This window comes from Danio aesculapii, chromosome 5 (genome assembly GCF_903798145.1).
Source record: "Danio aesculapii chromosome 5, fDanAes4.1, whole genome shotgun sequence".
Lineage (NCBI taxonomy): Eukaryota > Metazoa > Chordata > Actinopteri > Cypriniformes > Danionidae > Danio > Danio aesculapii.
In genome coordinates, this window is record NC_079439.1 from 36,774,767 (window position 1) to 36,797,314 (window position 22,548).

Below are 22,548 nucleotides of genomic sequence, written 5' to 3' on the forward strand. Positions count from 1 at the left end.
GCTGTCTTGTTTTTTCAGTTTCGAAATATTATGTCATTGATTCAGATTCACTACATCTATTTACTTTTTATTCACTTACTACACTTACTACTAACACAAACACACACACACACACACACACACACACACACACACATATATATATATATATAGAGAGAGAGAGAGAGAGATAGATAGATAGATAGATAGATAGATAGATAGATAGATAGATAGATAGATAGATAGATAGATAGATAGATAGATAGATAGATAGATAGATAGATAGATAGATAGATAGATAGATAGATAGATAGATAGATAGATAGATAGATAGATAGATAGATAGATGTGTGTGTGTATGTATGTATATATATATATATATATATATATATATATATATATATATATATATATATACATACACACACATATATATAGAACAGAAATATATAATGGCTATAGTGTACAATTCAGCATCTTTGCTTTAGAAATGAGATGGAATGACATCTCAGTCCTGAAGAACAGGATGAGGAACCTTCAGAACATCATCAGTCTCAGTCTGCTGCAGGTGGACATGCAGAGGAATTTTATAAATATAAAACTCCTAAATATGGTATACTTATGGTGTACTGGTAAACCAATAATCTTCCAGTAAAAGATGAACTAAAAGAACTTCAAATGTTGACTATATATATATAAAAGCCATGAATGTTACAAGTGGTATTAAGTGTTTAGTTTGTTATTTCCACATCATGTAGAATGCCGTGTCTTTATGTTTTTTAATGTTATGCTAATAGGGATGATAAGAATCACGATTTGCATTGCTAAATTGTCAAATCGCTGCGATATACCATCGAAAAAGCTATTTATGTAACACAATGTGTTCTACTTGTATTACTTACAAACACTCAATATTGTATATGCAATGTAAAATTGATTTAAGTGCGTTTTCTAATCTCCACGGCTGCCATATTCAAATCAATTCACCTTTATTTCTATAGCGCTTTTACAATGTAGATTGTGTCAAAGCTTCACATAATAGGTCATAGTAAATAGGAACAGTGTAGTTCAGTTTTTAGTGTTTAAGTTCAGTTCAATGTGGTTTAATAATCACTACATATGCTTCCTATGCTTTCCTATTCAAATTATTGGGCATGTGACCCTCTGATTTCTGAGCGAAATTAGGCTAGTTTCATTTTATAAATTTTATCGATTATGTGCTGCATCCTTTTTACTTTTTGATTTTTGCTCACTTAGTGTAAATACCATATCTTGCTATTTGCACTTAGTTTAATTAGCCGCTGCCTGAATGAGTCCGATTTACTATACATTAAACGACAACTGCGTTTCACAAAAGACAGAGTTAAGATGCCGTTCTTTTATCCCACGTGGATGCTATGAGGATAAACAAGAAACCAAGATCTTGAGTATGGTGAGAATGAATGAATGACAGCTTCTAAAATGGTCTGAGAGGCATCAGTTTTTGCCCAGTTGGCCTACCTTGTGTTTTATTTGCTAATTTAAGCTATTTTTAAAAGATAAATATAATGTATAAAACGATACATTATTTGTATTACTTCATAATACTTATACATCTAATAAGCTTTTTATATTATTGGACAATGCACAGATATTGATGTTTTTACACTACATTATTTGAATCTACCAAGCTTAGTTTACAATGTTTACATTGCTCTACTTACATTAAATCTAAATCCCAAATATCAGAAATAACAACAGATTGTTAAGATTTAATTAATGTCAGTTTTAATGTTATTGATTAATGCACTTACTTGAAGATTTCATTCATTTATTTTCCTTGTTTTATCACTGGTTTATCAGGGGATACCACAGCGGAATGAACTGCCACTTACTTCACAGATTTACATACTTTTAATTTTAGGTGTTTTATGTTTGGTAAAATAATTTATAATTGCATCTTTAGTGATTTTCAAGTAGTTACACTGTCTTGTCTCTCTCACAGACACACACACACACACACACACACACACGCACGCATGCATTTAAATGATATCTTATTTTGTTGTCATTCAAAAGTGCAATCAAACTTCCAAATATATAAGTCTGAAATGTTTTATTTCCAAAGAAGATCAGTCAGGCAACAATACAGATGTTTTTTCATAAATTTAAAGACAAGTCCAATAGGTTTTATTCATCAGACATGTGCACACCTATTCTAACCCCAGTGCACTGCAGGTCACTGATTCTGTATGTGGGAGAGAAAAAAACAGATAATGACCCAAAATACATCTACAAATGTAATGTTTCCATCGTGTCAGCAATCCTTGTGTCTTACTGTCTAAAAAGGTCAAAGCTCATTATTTTTAAAAAGAATAAATGACCGGTCAGGTTAAGCCATGTCAAATATCCTTATTTCTTGGATAAAGTCATGTCATACATCATGTCCACATCCATTACTATACAAACTCTGGCATTCCTTTTGCTTTGTGGTTCGAATAAAATAGGTCCCATGATCCACTGGGGTCTCATTACATGAGCAAGCACCGATGACCAATGTGGAGAAACTGATCTGGAGACTTTCAGCCAATGTAGACATCCCATAATTCCATTAGTTTATGAAGGGAAATCAGTTCAGCTCAAGTATTTTCAGTATGAATCATGCATTTGTGCGTTTGCCATGACGCACAAATGTCCACCTGTCTCGCTACCTTATGTATATATAAATGAAAACTGACAAATGCAATCTTTCACTGCAGTCCTACAGCAACGCAGTCCATAAGACTCATTAGGTTGCTAAATCACCATTAGCCGAGATGCTAGTATCCTCATTTATTTGAATGAACCAACAATTAGCCAAGGATTAGCGGAAGGCAGAAGGATGCTGGAAGCTTCCGGCAGGTCCCACAGGTGCCGAATAAAAAGCATTAGAGTCATGAATCCCCAGTTTGCAGCCCACGCACGCAGCTGGAGAGCATCAGAGCTGATATGAATGCCTATGAATGATGGGGTCAGTGCCAGTTACAGGCCCTCATCAACCATATGTGTGCCTTGTCCCAGTGGAACTAGAACTATTGTGTGGTTGTTCATAGAGAATAACTGGTTTGTTGTGAAGGCTAATTGGATTGATGACAGCATCGATGAAGGCATTTTTGACATTTGATTATATTTAGTTAGGCTAAAACGTCCTTTGGGTTGGGGATGAATGGAGGTTGAAGGCAGCTCCAAATGGGTGGGACTTGAGGTCCAAGTTGGCTGTACAAACTTCCTTGGACTGTTGTTTGATTTAATGTCTTGTACATGACACAGAGTCATACCATTTGGGTTTTGTTAATAGCTACACCTACCCTAAACCTAAACCTACCTACAGTAAGCTATTGTGTTTTATTAAGGTCTACACCAGGGATGGGCAAACTCGATCCTGGAGGGCCGGTGTCCCTGCATAGTTTTGCACCAACCCTAATCAAACACACCTGCTTGTAGCTTTCTAGTGATCTTGAAGACACTAATTAGGGTGTTCAGGTGTGTTTGATTAGTGTTGGAGCAAAACTCTGCAGGGACACCGGCCCTCGAGGATCGAGTTTGCCCATGCCTGGTCTACACCATCACCAACCCTAAACTTACTCCTTACACAAACCTATTGTTTTTTATTAACATCTACACCTACCCCCAACCATAAACCTACAGCTTACAGTAAGCTACTGTGTTTTATTAACATCTACACCTACCCCAACCGTGAACCTACCCCTTACAGTGAGCTACTGTATTGTGTTTTATTATATTTTTTAAATATATTTTTGTTAAAATTGTCAAAATCAATCAATCAATCAATCAATCAATCATTCAATCAATCAATTAACGTCTACACCTACCCCAACCATGAACCTACCCCTTACAGTAAGCTACTGGATTGTGTTTTATTAACATCTACATCTACCCCAACCATAAACCTACCCCTTACAGTAAGCTACTGTATTGTGTTTTATTATATTTTTATAATATATTTTTGTTAAAATTGTCAAAATCAATCAATCAATCAATCAACGTCTACTTCTACCCCTACTGTAAACTTATCCCTTACAGTAAGCTACTGTATTGGGTTTTATTATATTTTTGTAATATATTTTTGTTAAAATTGTCAAGATCAATGAATCAATCAATTAACGTCTACTTCTACCCCAACCGTAAACTTACCCCTTACAGTAAGCTATCGTGTTTTATTAACGTCTACACCAACCCATTTCGGTAATGGTAAAAATGGTATAACAGTGTTGTACAGTGTCACAAAAATGACTATAAGCCATAACCCAACCTACCTACAGTGGATGTTACCTTACACTTGGAGGTATAGCACTTGCGTCATACGTCTCTTTGCGTTTCTTTTGAGATGGTGTTTATCCCAGGACATGCACATTAATTTGTAAACTGATTTTAAAAATCCACAGACAGAATGGTTTCATGTTTTGATTTGTAATTAAAGGGCTGCACATTATTACTTGAAACATTCAATAAATCAGTCAATAATGGCTGAAAAGGCAAACATCTGCACTGGCCAGATATGGAAAATTATTTGGTGACTTGACTTGCCGATTGGAATGTGTTGACTATAAGCCTGTAATAGCGTTTTAAACAGTTATTGGGTAAAATGAGCTTAAAAATAGTGGCTTATCAGATATCGGCCACAATCCAATATCATGCATCACTTACTGTGATCTTCTGAACAGACACATTCAATTCAGCCAGACCCCACACCAGCCGATTGTAATAATTTCACAAACACAAGTGGTGTGTTCTAAATGGGATATATCCCTTTTGAAAGTGCACTTCATACTGAAAACTATCTGAAGAGTCTGAAGTAAACTAAGGTCCAGTGAAGTGCTTTGAAATGTGCATCTTTCTTAAATGTTTGAAGTAATCTCAACTGAAACACGAAGAGAGGGTGGGAGTGTAGCTACTCCCCTTTTAAAAAAACAACCAATTTTGTTTTATCACCGCTCTGCTAGTGAGAGTGGTTGAGCTCATCAGATGTGAAAAAAAGAGCATCCAATGTAAAATGCCTTGAAGAGGGCGGGGCATGTCAGATAGTAAAGAGCATTTGATTGGTTACGATTGGATGAGAAACTGAAGTATAAGGCAACAAGGAAAAAAAAACATTGATCCATTTATATCAATTTTCGATCTTCTAAATGTGGATTTTGTCACCGTTTTGGTGCACACAAGCTTACAGATGTCTTAAAAACTAACAATACTGATACTAACATCTAAATAAAAATATTTCAATTTGATGGGACTTTTAAGTACTCAAACCTGGCAACTATAAAGGGCCTCAAAGGGTACAACTAATGAACCTTTCAGGCCCACATGATCCTTTGCACAGGGAGGTTGTTTGGTGTCAAATATCGAGTTCCATTCGGAAGGCCTCATCCCTATGCCCAAATCCTTTCGAAGCTGTCACTCTAGAGGGTCAACCCTTCGAAAGGGTTAGGGCATAAGGGTAAGCCCTTCATACATGATGAAGATCTCACAGAATCAAACAAACATGGAGAATGATTAACAAATTATCAGCTTCTTTTTCAGCATCGGCACCACGGGAGGCCCCAGGGGGCAGAAGCGGTCAGAACAAAAACTGTTCTAAATGGACAGCTGGTGAAGAAAGAGTTCATACAGTATATGAGGAAGCGGTCGGGTGTAGAATAATTAGTTTGAAGTTTTTTTGCTTTTTCAAAACTAATAAGTTCTCCTTCAAATTATTATTACTTTTGTAAAAACTGGTAACAGCCTGATTTAAATGTCACAACTGTTTTTGCGCATAGCAGCAAAAAATAAAGGAAATGCAGTCAAAAATATTCTAACATTCAGCATCGTGCACTAAAATTGAGATAAAACATTTGGTCTAATGTCAGTTCAAGTGTATTTTGTTGCTTTAATTTCTTACTTAAATGAAAAAGGAATCTGTCTCAGCTTAAACCTGACTATTATTTCTAATCTTTAAATGTTAGCGGTGTCATTTTTTATTTTTAGTCAGATAAGCACTCTAAAGATTGAAATTAATTTAAGAGAATTACTTTTATTCTGACCTAAATACAATTTAAAATGGCCTAAATACTATTGTATACCAAGCTGTTGGCATCTCCTTGCAGTTCCCTGGTGCCGACCCTGTGCTTTTTCCAGATATTATCGAAAACAAACAAAAAAAAAAGATTTTATCTCAGTGAAGTATCCTGTGAAGTTAGAAGATGTTAACGACATTGTACAAGTTGACCTTCTTGGGTAATACTCTGCTTTAAATGATTTGTTTATGTTGCATTGTTTCAGTTTGCTGGCTCTCACGTTGGAGGCTATCAGGCCTGATCAACAATCTGCTTGATGCTTAGGATTTAAGATCAGGGAGGCTCCGACTTAACTGGGAACAGAAAAAAATAATAAATTGAGTCATTTTCTGGACCAGAAGTCAGTTACAATAAACCCTAAATCAGGCCACTCACACTCCCTATCAGTACAAGTCAGGCCCAAAATTTAGATGAAATCTTTCAGCTTTAAGGCCTTATCGATCAAAACCTGAAGCAACACATAGAACATCATTCTAACAGAAATCAGAATATTCCACTGAAGCAGAATGCTTTATCAAAAAAAAATCCAGATGTGTTTTTAAAAGCTGGACTTCTTTTGACTGTTGAAGTAGACGTTATCAACATACCCACTGTAAGAAATTATTCTCTGCCTCAATCCAGTTTCCATTTTAACTTGTTTTTTGCTCCTTTCTTCATAAAAAAAAAGTTTAATTCATAATAAAAAAGTTAAAAAGTTTAAGAGAGAAGTCATCAGTTTTGTTATCTCTGCACTATTTGCGATGACCACTTCTTGAGCAAATGGTGACTAATTGCGGAATAGGAATGGGTGTGGGACACTAAAAACCATTTCAGACAATGAGGTGTCGAAACTGCATAAACATACAGAACAAATCTGTGACAACAGGAGCAACTTCATTTGCATCAAGTGTACTAGTAAACAGAAACTATAAAAGGCTTGACATTATGAAATTCAGGGATCATTCCAACTCCGCTAAAGGTACAGCCATGTGCTTTGAAACTGCTATGCTATATAATTATTTTCTTTCTTTCTTTCTAACTCCCAAGGCTGTTTTATATCGAAATTAATTTTTAGCCATGTTGTTGTTTCGTAACATCAAATTTTTTACAAGGTGGGTCGTTAACCCCATGCTCAACCTGGAGGACCAGGACATACACTACAGGCAATTTAGCTTACCCAATTTACCTATAACGCATGTCTTTGGATTGTGGGGGAAACTGGAGCACCCGAGGGAACCACGCTAACATCAGGAGAACATGCAAACTCCACACAGAAATGCCAACTGACCTAGCCGGGGCTCGAACCAGCAACCTTCTTGCTGTGAGGCGACAACACTACCACTGCACCATCGTGCCACCAATTATTTTCTTCCACCTAGCACAAAAATGCATATGTGTGTTTAAAAACAATGAAATGAGTGAAATTGGTGTTTTTGGCTAATAACTTGAGCACTGTATTTCCATGTGTAATGGTTTAACTTGCATGTTTACATATAATGTAATCCACTTTAATCATAGTTGTCAGTATTATTTACAGGTTAAAGTCTTTTACTGTTCACAATACACATTTTAGCCAAAGCTTTGAAAAGTCTCCATGCTTACAGTGTTTATACGATTCATAAAAGATGAATCACAGTCTGAGATTTCAGTATGGATATAAAAAGATTACGATCATGATTTTATGGTATTATAGCAGCACACTGTGAGTGTGTATTAGCATCGTTTGTTGTTTGCTTTTGCATCTGATACTGTATTTGAACCCGGAAACTGTGATGCATGACGCCAGACTTTCCAAATGGTCAGAAAAGCAGCACAGTCTGAAAATCCTGCCACATCTTCAAATTTTCCAAGATGCATATTTTCACACAATTGTATTTACTCACTACCCAGCACTTTCCATGTGAATTTCATATGTACATCTCTATGCTACTGATTTCTTCAACTGAAGCATTAAGCAAGCATTGAAATAGCAATAATTAAGCATTTTCCTATGAGCTTTTAACCTGAGCAGTGCATTTGTTGAAAAGTATGTCATAAGCAGGGCCAGACGGAATCTGCGGACATTTTTACCATTTCTGCGCAGAATTTTGTACAAAATCTGCAAATTTATGTGGAATAATTTTGGGAGTTGGATAACTAAAATCTTAATATACGAACTAAAAATAATTAATTTTTAACTTTTTTTTTAACAAAGCAAGTCTTCTATATAATACTAAAAGACTGAAATATATTCCTTTACAAACTGTATTGTGAATAAATTATATTAACATTTTTATATTAGTCAATAATTATACTGAAATTAATTTAAAAACTGAACAAATATACATTTACAAACATTTACACAAGTAAATAAACAGAATCAATGATGGGCTAAAATTCTGCGCACGCAGATTCCATGTGGGTCTAGTCATAAGTTGATGCATTTTAGCTAGATGCAAAGGAAATGGACACACATGTCCGTCTAGCAGTTTAGAAACCAGTGCAAAAGTAGTGCAGAGGAAAGCAAAATGAGTTTGCACACCACACAGCTATCTCATATTTAAGCTAGTCAGTGGAATTCACAGCACTGGCCAGCAGAAAAGCATGATTTGAAAGTGACGTCTGACTGAGTTAATTGTTCATTATATATACACAGTTAATAACAATGGGCTCTTTCATACGTGAAATGCTGCTGATATTATGCCAAAATGACCTCTCGTTTGGAAGCTAGGTAAATTGGCCTTCCACTGTTCATTTGATTACATTTAGAAGTCAACAACACAACATAAACTAGACTCACAGTGACCAGCTGCAAATAAATAGCACAGGAAACCACTCTGATAAGAAATGATAATCCCACTATTTCACAGACACACAAGTAATACAAACAAACCAAAGCAGCCTCAAGCCATATCAGGGCATTTCATAACAGGCATCAACTCTTCTAGATTGTAGCTAATATTTAACTCTTGTGCACTGTTCAAATTGACTATTTTCATCCCCCTTTATATTAGGGATGAAAACATCCACGGAATTAAACTGCTGTAAAAATGCATCAGATAAACATTTATTCTTTTCAAATTGTTTTGCATAACTCTGTTAATTAACCTCAGTCTTGATCAAAACTTATACACGTTTAGAAAATTACAGGATTTTAAATCATTAATTGCCAAGTTCACAAATGATGTCAATGATTTGGTGAAAAAACCCCCCACAAAATTACGTAGTTTCAATATAAAAAGTAATTGTGGACTGGGTTTTTTTACCTGTTATCACAGTGAATGATTAGTAACAACATTGGCTTTGATGCATTGTTAGATTTTCATTTTTTCTCCCTAATTTACTTTTGGTGGTTGTTTTTGCCCCACTGACTTCCGTTATAACCACATTTGATGGTGCATAAATACAGTCTTTGTTTTTGTTTACTCCATACAGTTCTGAGAGCTGAGATGCATATTTTGATTTTGTCAGACACATCAAGGTAAGTGTGCAAAGGTCACTCTTACACAAACACACACACACGTTTGTTTGGGTACATTACATAGGTTTCCATTCATTTTATACTGTCCAAACAGTATATTGTATTACCCTAAACCCACCCTACCCTTAAACCCAACCACCACAGGAGACTGTGTGCAGCTTTCTGAAATAAACTCATTCTGTGTGATTTATAAGCTTTTTGAGAAATGAGGATGTCACCAATGTCCTCATATTTCACCTGCTTTTTGTAATACCTGTGTCATTATACAGATTTGTGTCCTGACATGTCACAAAAACATTCACACACACTCTCACAGACGCACATATACTACACACACTTTAATTTGCGGTTATACTCCATAAAAAAAATCCCGAAACAAAACTTTTTTTCACAGGCCTATGTAAAGGGTTAATGTGCCAACTGATGACCAACAGAAAAAGTTACAAATTTGACCTCTTCCTAACAGGGAAAACCACCAACAATTAAAAAATGCATGATTATATGAGGTCACGGTTTCGCAATAAAATATAATGGATAGGGCAAAATGGGCAAAAACAGCCACCAACAGTAAATTAGGGAGGAAATAAATGAAAATTTATCAAAAACAATGCATCAAAGGCAATGTTGTTTCACATGTCCAAGACTTACTTGATATACGCTAAAAAAAAGTAATCCATTCCACAACTACTTTTATTTTGAAAACACGTCATTTTGTATTTGTTCACCAAACCAGTAACATCGTTTATGAATTTGGCAATTAAAGAGTTAAAATCCTGTAATTTTCTAAGCAATTTAGAAGTTTTGATTAAGAAAGAGGTTGAAAACATTTGGAAAAAATATTTATTTCATGCATTTTTACAGCAGTTTAATTCAGTGGACACAACAAAAGGGTAGAAAATTTGCCCAGATTCATTCTCTTAAAATATGTGTCAAAATAAGATTTGTCACTTAAAATCATTCTGCTAGCTGAAACACAGAAAAAGTTTTAGCCAAGTTAAGACTCAAAATTATCCCAGAGTGGATGAAAACATCCCCAATCATTAACTATCATTCGCGCAACTAGCATTGTTGAAAATAAAACAAAAAACAAAACAATATTATAATAAAGCACATTATAAGGCTATTTCCCACTATGCCTTTTGGATAAATAAAAGTGAATGGATAACATCATTCTCTTACAGCAACTTAATTTCTTAGTATCACTAACTAAACACCAAAACTCTGTAAATCGGTAACGGAGAAAGTGTGTGCATCATGCACTTCCCCCAAGCTCTGCAGATTCACCCTGTCAAAAGTGAGACCAACAGGGATGCACTGAATTTTCAGCTTCCAAAAATTATGAAAATTATTGGGGTTAATGATTATTTATACAGTGGTGGATGTTATTAGAATACCTCAAAGATAAGAAGATATTGACTTCTATTGCCTCCAAAACATGATTTCATTTTATAATGTTAATAAAACATGCAGATGGATGCTTTGACTGAGCACAACAAATATCAAAGGAAGTGAGTCATACCAGTTTTTTTTTTTTTTTCATTTTTACCAGTAGCATTTGATATGTCCACCAATGTCAGCAATTACAGCATCTCTCTGGCACAGTGTCAATATATTTCCTGAGAACTTCAACACTAACGCTTCCCGCGCCTGACAATGATTACACAAGTAATTTGGCTACTTCTGTGAAGGAACATGATTGTGTGACACTTGCAGTGAAATAGGCCTAGCTTGTTTTTAGTAAGCAAAGCGATCTAAATCTAATTATAATGCATAATGAGGACTTTGTATACAGCAAAGACCAATTCAATTAAAATAAAGTCTAAAATATGCTCTATTTTAAAACTCTATTCTAATAATTGTGGCCACTGTATTGTTCAGGTCACATTTTGTGTCACAGTCATTAAGTTATTGATTTCAATTAGTAAAATCTATATTATTTTTTAAAAACAATAAATCAATATTAATTCGCATTTCCAATTTTTGGCCAAGCACATCCACCATTCACGTCTCAACCCAGATTTTTAATTTTAGTAAATTCCTACAGAACACACATCTCACATGATGGGGACAGACAAAGCAGATTGGTATAGATAGTATTTCTATTCAAGATTAACATTAAGAAGAGATTGCTTTGCTATTTTGGTAACTTAAAAAAATCAATGATTAGCACCATCAAAACAAAACAAAAAATAACCACAAAATGCTTCAGTAAAAGAAATGAGTTTATATCCCTTTAGACAAATGAAAATGATATCAATGAATCTGACATTCTTTTGAGAATCTGGTGCTTACACTGAAAAAAATATTCAAAGGCGATTCCTTGGATTTACGAATTATTTTTAAGTGTAGCAGTTGTAAACAATTTATTTGGGCTGAATTTATACAAACAAATTAAGTTGAACATTATACCCATTATAACCCATATACATTTTGCAGACATCATTTTTTCAGTGTACTATACAAATTTACTAGGAATAATAACTTCATTAAACGCAAGGAAGCCAGTCATTTAAATTATATTTTGATAAATTGATATTTTGATATACAGTAGTCAACATTTGAAGTGGATCACTACCTTTCACCAAAGTTGTCTTAAAACTATTGAATGGCACCCATTCCTGTCCAAGGACAATTTTGAAAAACTTTTTTTAATCACTTCGAATGTTAACTACTGTCCAGCCATTGACCTCCATAGTATCTGTTTTTCCAACTATGAAAAGGCATTCTTCAAAATATCTCATCTCTTCAAAAGAAAACTCATAATGGTTACAGTAGGATCCACTTGAGAGGGTGAGTATGTTTTCATTTTTGGGAGAACTTTCCATTTAAATAAATCATACATATGTGATAATATACAAGAGGAGACACACAAACAGCCTCCATTTCCCTTAGAGTCCTCGTGCTTTGATTAAAGCACTCTGTGAGGAGGAAGTTGGATTGTCGTCCTCCTCAACAAGCATCTCTTTGGCCTCCCCGTGTGCATCCACAACTACAGCCTTTTTCTTCAAGTCCTCATATTGCTTCTGCCTATCAGCCATGGCGGAGCAAGCCTGAATCACTTCATCGCTTTCAAAATCATAATCGCCTTTTAACTCGGGAGCTTCCGCAAGGAGCCTTCGGGCTTCTTCTTCCTGGGACGCTTTTTCACGGAGAGATCGCTGGTTCTCCCGGAGCTTTAAAGCCCAGTCAAGGTCTTCCTCCCAGAGAGGACGCTCAGACGGATGCAGGTGCAGCGCCACTTGGAAAGACCGTACAGCCTGGAACAAAACACGTAGGGAATAGTAAACATGTTCAAAAAGCGGAAACTGGATGCAAATACAGTAGTCAACATTGAAATGGATCAAAAAGTTTTTCATAATTGTATTAAGACAAGATGAAAGTTGTGATCCGCAAATGTTGACTACTGTAGATTCAAAAGGGGTGGGGTTTGTAAAAAATCTTTGAAAAATAAATATGATATGCTCCCATTTATGGTATGTCTTATATATTGTTGAAGTCAGAATTATTAGCCCCCCGGTTTATTTTTTTCCTCAATTTCTGTTTAACGGAGAGAAGATTTTTTTTTTCAACACATTTCTAAACATAATAGTTTTAACAACTCATTTCTAATAACTGATTTATTTTATATTTGTCATGATGACAGTAAAATATATTTGACTAAATATTTTTCAACACACTTCTATACAGCTTAAAGTGACATTTAAAGGCTTAACTAGGTTAATTAAGTTAACTAGGCAGGTTAGTGTAATTAGGCAAGTTATTGTATAACAATGGTTTGTTCTGTAGACTATAGAAATAAATTAGCTTAAAGGGGCTAATAATTTTGACCTTAAATGTTTTTAAAGAAAAAATGACAACTGCTTTTATTCTATTTGAAATAAAACAAATAAGACTTTCTCCAGAAGAAAAAATATTATCAGACATACTGTGAAAATTTCCTCGCTCTGTTAAACTTCATTTGGCAAATATTTAAAAAAAGAAGAAAAAAATTATTAAATCAAAGGGTGGCTAATAATTCTGACTTCAACTGTATATAAAAATACAACTATAATTTTAAAGTCTACATGAAATCCAAATGAACATTATTTATTTTGCTAGTGTAGATTATACATTGTAATGTGAACGATTAATCCATGCAGGTTAATCCACTGAAAAACAAAACTGTTTGTTTTGGTAATCGTTTAATCAAAATCCGACCATTTGCTTTCACTCACTACAGCTTGGGTGAAATATGCTTAGACATGCCCCTCCAACTGTTGAGTGAGTAAAAGATCAGAAAAGCGCAAAATAGAAACTCCTCCCACTACTCAGTATTTCATTTCAATTGGAAATACATCATACTGATATAGGTCTGCAGCAACTTCCGGTTCAAGCTGATTTTAAATAAACATTATTTATTTAAATATCACTACAAATGTAATTTATGTTTTATTTATTTTTTTATCTGTAATTTAAAATGATTTTACATACATTAATTATTTTAACAGAAAGTCTTCAGGGACACATGGTCATTCAGATGTCAGTGAAACATTGTAACATGATCTTTTCTGAAAAAAAATATCTCTTATTATTAATAACACTGATTACAGCTTAACATTAATAATGATTCAATTTTGTGGAAGTAATTAAAAAAACATTCAGGATTCCTCAAAAGAACTCATTAAATACATTCAATGGCAATTTTTTAAAATGTAAAATATCCTTACTGAAGAAAGTTATTAGTTTTCATAAAATTCTGATCTTAAATGTGAACAGTAGTGTGAATTATATAGCAACTAGGTTAAAAATATGTATTTTTTATAATACAATAGAAAATTTTTAGATAGAAATCTATAGAAATTTTATTTCTATATTTATAATAGTACAATAAACCTATTTTTAAAACAAAGTTAAGTTTCCACAGATACATTTGCCGAATAAAAAAAAAATAATTAAAATAAATAAATCCTGATCTGCCCTGACACCTCCACTAACAAAATTAAACACACATAACTTTGAAAAGGTTTAATTGAATCTTTCTAATCCTCCTGCAATCTCAAGGAGACCAATTAAGATGCAATAAAATTATTTCCTGCTTTTAAATCAATTTAAACAATATGGGCCAGAAGTTTGAAACATGACGCAGGAGTGTAATCCTATAAAACCACTGAAGGGAGTGGAAAGTTTAGCGAGTGATCTTCAGATGCAAATGAGATCACAGACAAGCAAAGCTCATAAATTGATAAATTGAGTCTAATCTAAGACAGGCACAAAAACGTGTGTGTAGTGTGAGTGTGTGAGTATTTGGTGTAGATATCGCAAATTTCAATACATCACCTTGGATGATTCATTTAAATACTCTTCAATAAATTCTGTATCAAACGGAAACTCCCACAAATGCATTTAAATGCAATAAGGTCAGACGAAAAAATCTGCCTGTGGCTACTGAAACGACCAAAGGCAATGACAAACAGAATGCAAATGGTCTTCTCCACTGTTTTACTGAAATACAGCATGCATTTAATGAGAGCACATACTGTACGCTCCAAATTGAACATGAACAGATGTTTGTTCCTCATACAAACCAAATGAGCTCCTTGCTTGTTTTGAAGATAAAAACAAACCTCTGAAGCCCATTGGAACTAATGAAAATCCACTAAAACAACGCAAATTACACAAGTAAGTAATTTCCCGTTTCATCCCCAAAACACACTTCAAGAAAAAAAGTTAAAAGGAAACAGGCATGTGGTTTCACCCTAATAAAACTAAATATGGACTGATGATAAGCCTTAACAAATCAAAACATTCATGCTTCCATACAATAAAAGCAGCTGCAAGCCACAATGTTAAGAATGCAACATCAACACATTCTTCTCTGAACTACTACATGTGCGAGATGTGTCACAGATGTATTATACACTCAATAATAAAATGATTGTCACAGAGCTAAAAAAAAAAAGACTTTCAATGTGCAAACAGTATTACAGCTGCTTCAGCACTGAAGAGGTCGTTCGGTCTATGGAGAACTGCAATAACACATGTTCATTTACTTCTGTATGAGCTCTAAAGCTCCTGCTGTGAATCAGTCACCATGCTCATGTTACCCAGGGGACGACGGCATGAAAGACAAAGAAAAAACAATATTTACACTCTCTTTATCCCCTAGGAAAACAATGACTTCAGAAATAGGATTTAGTGGTGCATTTTACCTTTATAATTGCCCTACTGACTCAACAATCTACAAAGTAATGATCGACTCCTTCAGCAGAAACACTAAATCACGTATCAGTCTGAGAAAGGGGAATATCAGAGCTAGTGTGAGCCTGAAACTAGGAATCCAGCCCTTGTCAAAAAGCTAGCTTTAATGAGGAATAAAGCCATGTGATGGTTTCAGAAGACCTTTTCTCCTCCGGGTCCTGATTGATTAAACAGAGATGACTTCAACAGTTGTGCTGAAGTCATGCTACAGATTTATTGGCCCCTGCACCACTGTTAGTGACTAACACAATCAACTCAAAAGTGCTGAATCCTACGAGAGGGTTTTTGTCCACACAACAAGGTTAAATGACATATACATGCATCTATAACAATAGCACCACAGTCAGAATTAGCCATTTTAATTTATTCCATGGCCTGTTACAGGGTGTGTATTAAAGGGCACCTATGGTAAAAAATCTACTTTTCAAGCTGTTTGGACAGCCATATGTGCATGTATGGTGTATAGACTGTCATATTTGGGTAATATAAGCACACTCAGTGCTTTTTTTTTTGGTAGGTTTGCAAACATGTGTATTTCTCATCGAGTCTACCTTATACTTCAGCCGTTTGCATTTCTTGCGATCCCAGAAGCTCCCTGTGATCTTAACTAGCATGCGTTTTAGAATTCTAAACATAGGTTTCTATCAGGGTACACTCAAGTCGACGGCTGGGCGCCGTGGACCGCTGCAGAAACCTATGTTTAGAATTCAAAAATGCGTGGCGCGACGATTTGGTACACATGTTTCTGCCGCGCTACAGAGAGTGTCTGGTGTGCCGTGTCGCGGCTTCGAGCGGCGCATCCGGTGCCTCAGTCAAAGTTAATTCAGTGTACGTGGTTATTAGTTTCTGTGTACAAGCTCGGCACTTGAAACTAGCACACAGTTGGCTGTAAAACTGTACAAAGACACAAATGATTTTGTATTCTCTGCTTGGTCTGTGTCAGAGTCGTACATGTACGACTGAATGGTGATCCTCTCACTCCAGCTCGTTCTCGCAGCCTGCCTGTCAGACTCTGTTGCAAACGCAGAGCGAGTGAGCTCATGGCCCTGCCCCCTTGTTACGTTGGCGGGAAGCCGAAACTAATCTACATGTGAAGCAACACACCCATAAATCAGCGAACTGTGGACACGCCCCCAACATGAGACTTTTTAACACATTATAATAAAAAAATCTGAATTGTGTTTTAAACTGAACCTAAACTGGCACACTCAGAAGAACCATAATATTAATATTAAATCATAAAAAAGAGGTAAACTATGTGCCCTTTAAATTTGTTGAAATTCACAGGTAGGTCAGTTTTGACAGAGATTTTCGAGGAGGTCTGTTTTCAAATCTGTGCATTACCAAAGTCACTTTATGGAGATCTTTGAAACATCTCTCAGGTAGTATGCTCGGGCATTCTGTCTGAATGGGGAAACATCAAATTCTCTAAAATTGCTTGCCAAGTTCAGGATTCAATTTTATATTAGGAAGCATCAATAAAATTAATCAACAACTGTCTATTTAGATTCATTTCTAAACGTTTGAATGATCTGCAAAAACTCAGATTGGACTCTGGTGCAAGCCCCTCCCCCAAAGAATGGTCAGTCTATAGTGATCAATAATTTGGCTCCTGTATTAGAAGGGGGGCTTCATTCGCCATATCAAATGTTACACTTTTCCCCATTCAAAACTATACAAGTGACACGTCTTGTATATTCTATAGTCTTTGGTATTACTCAATGTTCAGAAAAGTGTAACGGTTAACATGGATTCCATGAGGCACCTCAGCCAATCATGTGGCATTAAAGTCACAGATCAGCGTTCACAGACCTAGCTGATGCCTTGTCTTAAAAAAGTAAATTTTTATTAGAGTAAAATATACATCTGATTCACCATATGTTGTTTAGTGAAAAACATGTTGAAAATTAGTGAACAGGCTTTCAATTTATTAAATGACAAGTTATTTCCGCACAAAAGCTTTTTATTTTATGTAGCGACGCCTCTCCTTCATTGACTTCCATTAAAACAAAGCGGCCTCTGGGCTCCTTCCTCACATACTGGCTTTAGCATTAGCCGATGCACCTTTTTGGCTAATGATTTATCTATTAGCTTTGGTTTTGATCACTGAAATAAATGCACTTCCCCCAAACATTAGTAGTAACCATAGCAACTGCTATGAGTGACAGTTGCCGGAGCCCTAATATCTCTGTAGTGAATGCACGTTCAACAGCTGCTACACACCGCCTAGTTACCGCAACTTATATTTTACTTGTTACCACAACCTAAATGGTCTTAAACTTAATTTTTTCGTTCCCACAGCTTAATTTTTCTTGTTACTACAACAAGATAGCATGGTGAATGTATACAATTAAGCTAGCCATGTATAAAATTAATAATTATATTATATATGGTTGATTATAATCAAGTCAATGTAATATTAACTTTAATAAATAAAATTTGTTCATAAGAATGTGGTGGGCCAGTGATTCCCTTCTCTGCCAGAGACTGCTCTATCTGTATTGTTTAGTTTTTTTATATAACGTGTAGTGTAGTTTACTTCCGCTGAGCCAGCTGTGGTAGCTTAGCAACAGAGCCGCGACGTCAACACACAGAATCTGTCGGCACAGTTTAGCAGGGTTGTCTAACCGGGCCGAGAACGGTTTGCAATCGCGCTGCGCCGTTCCAGGGTCATTGGAGAAACAACCATAACCATAACAACTGTTCTAAATGTAAACAAAGTCAGTAAATGAGATGCAACACTTTATTCAAAATTCACTATATACTAGCCTAATATCTTCAATACATTTATTTTTAATAAACACCCTCAAGTAATAAGCAAGATTAAACCTGATACCTGATATATTTTGAAAGCAGTGTGAGAAAAACATGCAAACAGCAAATAACAATCTTGTGATTAGGACTACAAAAAAGATCCTGGAAAATTTCTAATAGCAAGTGCAGATAATGAAGAATTATTCAACTTAAACCCCTCCAGAACTCATTAAATGCTCTTGCACCTTCCTCTAAACGTGAATGTATAGAGATTTAAAAAGTTTTTTTTAATAAATAAATAAATAAAAACAACTGCATTATTGCTTAAAATAAACATAATTATGTTGTGAAAAAACTTCACTTTTGCTCAAATTTTGCAGAATGTTCCACTGGAAATGGAGTTTTCCAGGAACAGCATGATGTTTCAGTAAAATGTGCTCATTATGTGATACAGTTATTAGGATAATAATCTTATTTAGGATGGAACGAACCGCACACGATAACATTTACATTACATCAATTACACAATAACATGATTAAAAGCAGTGGATACTATGAATCAGATTCGAGGGGAAACTAAACAAAAACACAGACCTCATTTAAAAGAGATTACAAATTATCAGCACATTTCCAAACCTTTCAACAACACATTAACTTTGATATACTGAACTACACTATAGAGTATATAAATATCATCATAATTAATAATGCAGAAATTACGTTGAGTTTACGTTACATGATGAACACTGATGAAGCTTGAAAAAATTCTGAAGAGTAAGTGCAATGAATTTAAGGAAATAAAAAGAGGGAAAAGAATTTCAGTTATTTAAAAAAGATAATCAGAAGCTAGGTTTTCCATAGTTTTAAACAATTTCAGCAAAATCTTAGCTCAACCTGTGAAAATGTTTTAGGCGAGACTTATCAAAAAGTCAATTATAAAAGCAGCAGTTCTAAACGTGTCCCATGATCATACAAAACCGTCTGAAAAAAATACATAAACATTAATCTCAACATTCCACTCGCATCCTTAGGTTATTATTCTCTTTGGTAAGTGACTTGACATGGCATGCTCAGCCCAAAATAGTAAAGTATTTAGTCAAAGTCAAGCCAGGATGTCAAGCTCGGTGTGTGCAATGAGTGTTTCGATTACAATAGACACAAGTAGTCACTAGTCGGAGAACTGCAGGATCTGCAAGGTTTTCTTTCATTATGCTTGTCTGTCTAATGCACTCAATCACACACAGGTTGGGGCATGTAAGGTGTGGCGCTGTTCCTCCTCAAGTAATCTTCCATGCTTCTGGGTCTGGATGTACTGAACTACACACTTCATCCCAATGACACCTGACGTGACTGAAGGATAAATGGCAGAAGACTAATCATTCACCTTTTGACTGCCTGGCAAGGACACGAGCACCATAACATGGAGGGATGGCGGCTGGGAGATGATGGAAAAGATGCTTTGGTGTGTGGAAAGAGTTCATCAGCTAATAAATTGACTCCCAAGGCCGGCTGTTCATACAGCTGATTTAGGTGTGACCATTTCGGTTGGATTTACAACCGTGAAAAAAAATATTCAGGGACAAGAGTGAGACAGACCTAATTGGAACTCATGGACCAATATAGAAATACAATTGAATAAAAAAAAAACAATGCTCAAATGCACCTATATTTACACTGTGTTGTGTAAGAAATTAGTTTGCCTCGACCCAACTTCAACTTAATTTCATAAGTGTTCATAAGTTTCAAAGAGCTTAATAATCACAGAGAGGAGAGTTCCTCAAGTGAAGTATTTAAGTATTTAAATAAAGCCTTTGGAGTGATAATTCACTTCTTGTAGAATGGGAGTGACAGTGAGACATCACGAACCATCTGCTGACCAAAAGGAATTCTGTTTAACCTCATTTACCATAACAGTTGGTGTTCCCACTTGAAAGTCTACCAAAGATCTGGAGAACAGAAGAGTATCCCTTTTATTGTTATTCTCAATTTACATTTAAAGTGAAACCTTATTAACATATGAGCGGGTCTACCGAAAGGTCTGGAATTGCTATCCTTAATTTACATTCAAAGCGAAACCTTATTAACATGTTAAGCGGGAAGAAACAGTATAAAACTGTCCAAACTCTGTGCCGGGAGGCCGGTGTCCTGCAGATTTTAGCTCCATTTTGCCTCAACACACCTGCAAGGATGTTTCTTTAAAGCCTAGTAAGAGCTTTATTAGCTAGGCCAGGTGTGTCTGATTGGGGTTGGAACTAAACTTGTGCCTGGACACCGGCCCTCCAGGACTAAGTTTGGGCACCTCTGGTATAAAATCTTTAAATGGAGGATGATGAGGATTCATTCCAACTACACTGAATCTGAAGTGCTCTCCACTTTGTTACTACTATTCTGGAATAAAAAGTATTTTTTCCTCAAGACGTCCTCATCTTTTTTTCTTACAGTTGCATATTAATGTGCAATACAAAAATATTTAACAGTTTAGTTTCACAGATTTTCATCGAGTGAGATGCCCAAAAAAAGTATCATTTTATTGGCTTATGTTATGAAATCCATTTCCACTTTACCAGTTTTGAGTTAATTTCGATTGAATTGAGTTGATTTTAGGTTTGAGATTTGCTGGACAATGACCTATGTTGCTCTATGGTCTAAAAAGTAAACAACATTAAATAAATGTCTTATTAAAAGGCTGTAGCAAATACTGCATATCAACTTGAATATGAGTTTCTCCCAATAACTTGATTTTTGCACACAGAGAGCACACTTATTATAGGAAACCAAATACTGAAAGCAATTTTTTCACATTCTCAAGGTTTTAGTTCATTCTTACTGGCCTATGTATAATATTTTGTCAAAACACCATCCTAAATATGTAGACAGCACACAGTTATTTTAGAAAAAAACATTGCTGTAATTCACATAAGTGTCATTTTGCTTTTCTAAGGTTTTTACAGTGACTTAATTACCAAAATATCCCATTACATGTATAAAAATACACTATAATTTTCTTTTTAATTAGGAACACAAGTGCTGCTAAAAAATTGAGAACATTACATTAGAACCTATTTATATAATATTACTTTTATTATATGGTACAAAATTACTGTTAATTTTGTTATTTTATGTTCCATGAATGATATAATAGGAGCTGGTGATGTGGATTTAACCATTTACTTATGATTTGCACACTACATCAAATTTACTTACTAGTTCCACTTCTCCAAGACTTAGCTGAGCGCGGCCCAGGGTTTGCCATGCCTCCCACCAGATGGGGCGGAGTCTGGTGGCCATCTCTGCAGACTGTACTGCCAGAAACACCTCTCCAAGGGTGATCAACACCTAAGGATTACATATCAAAAGGTTAGAGATCCAGGTTTGTTTTCAGTTCTTTCCTAGGAATATTCATACACAGTGGTAAAGTGTGACTAATACACCAAAAATCATACACTTGACAAATATTTACAGGGAAAAGCAGTATTAAACTTTTAAAAATATTTAAAGTTTAAATAACCCTTAAATGGTTCAAATAAAAATATCAAGCATAGTTGATCCTCAGGCTTAAGCAGAAATATTTTTCTTCTAACTTCTAACCTTTCTTTATTTGCAAAAATGTAAACTAGACAAGGTTTACAACATATAAAATATGGTCTTAATAAGAAGAATGGTTTGAAATTAATATTTGTATTCATTGCATTTGTACTGTTTTGTTTGTTTAAACAACTATTTTGTTCCTATTACTTAGAGGTTTGCACAAGTGTTAAGCCGTTCGAACACTAAATTTGCTTTGGTTTACACTTGGCATGGTGTGTGAACTCTACAGAACTTGAATTACTTAAAATGGAAATAAAATGAACTAAAGCTAATTATAAATATATAAAACTAAAATAACACTAACAAAACCATTAATGGAATTTTTTTTTATTTAAACTGAAATGTACAGCAAATTTATAAACAATATCAATAAACTTAAATATATAAACTATAATAAACTTGGTTTTGCCAGATTGCATTTAGTACAGTCCTCAGTCTTACTATTTAACTGAAGAAAACTGA

General features: G+C 35.0%; 1 protein-coding gene across 2 annotated transcripts in view; it reads right to left on the reverse strand.

The window, feature by feature from the left end:
* Window positions 1-10,984: 10,984 nt before the first annotated feature.
* Window positions 10,985-22,548, reverse strand: part of ttc33 (tetratricopeptide repeat domain 33) — a 37,443-nt gene continuing 25,879 nt past the window's right edge. For both annotated transcript variants that reach the window (XM_056458085.1, XM_056458084.1), the window contains exons 4-5: window positions 21,703-21,834; window positions 10,985-12,764 (exon numbers count right to left, since the gene is read on the reverse strand). In XM_056458085.1, coding sequence (XP_056314060.1) covers window positions 12,396-12,764; window positions 21,703-21,834 — 501 coding nt within the window. In that variant the 3' untranslated portion in view covers window positions 10,985-12,395. The remainder of the gene's footprint in view (window positions 12,765-21,702; window positions 21,835-22,548) is intronic.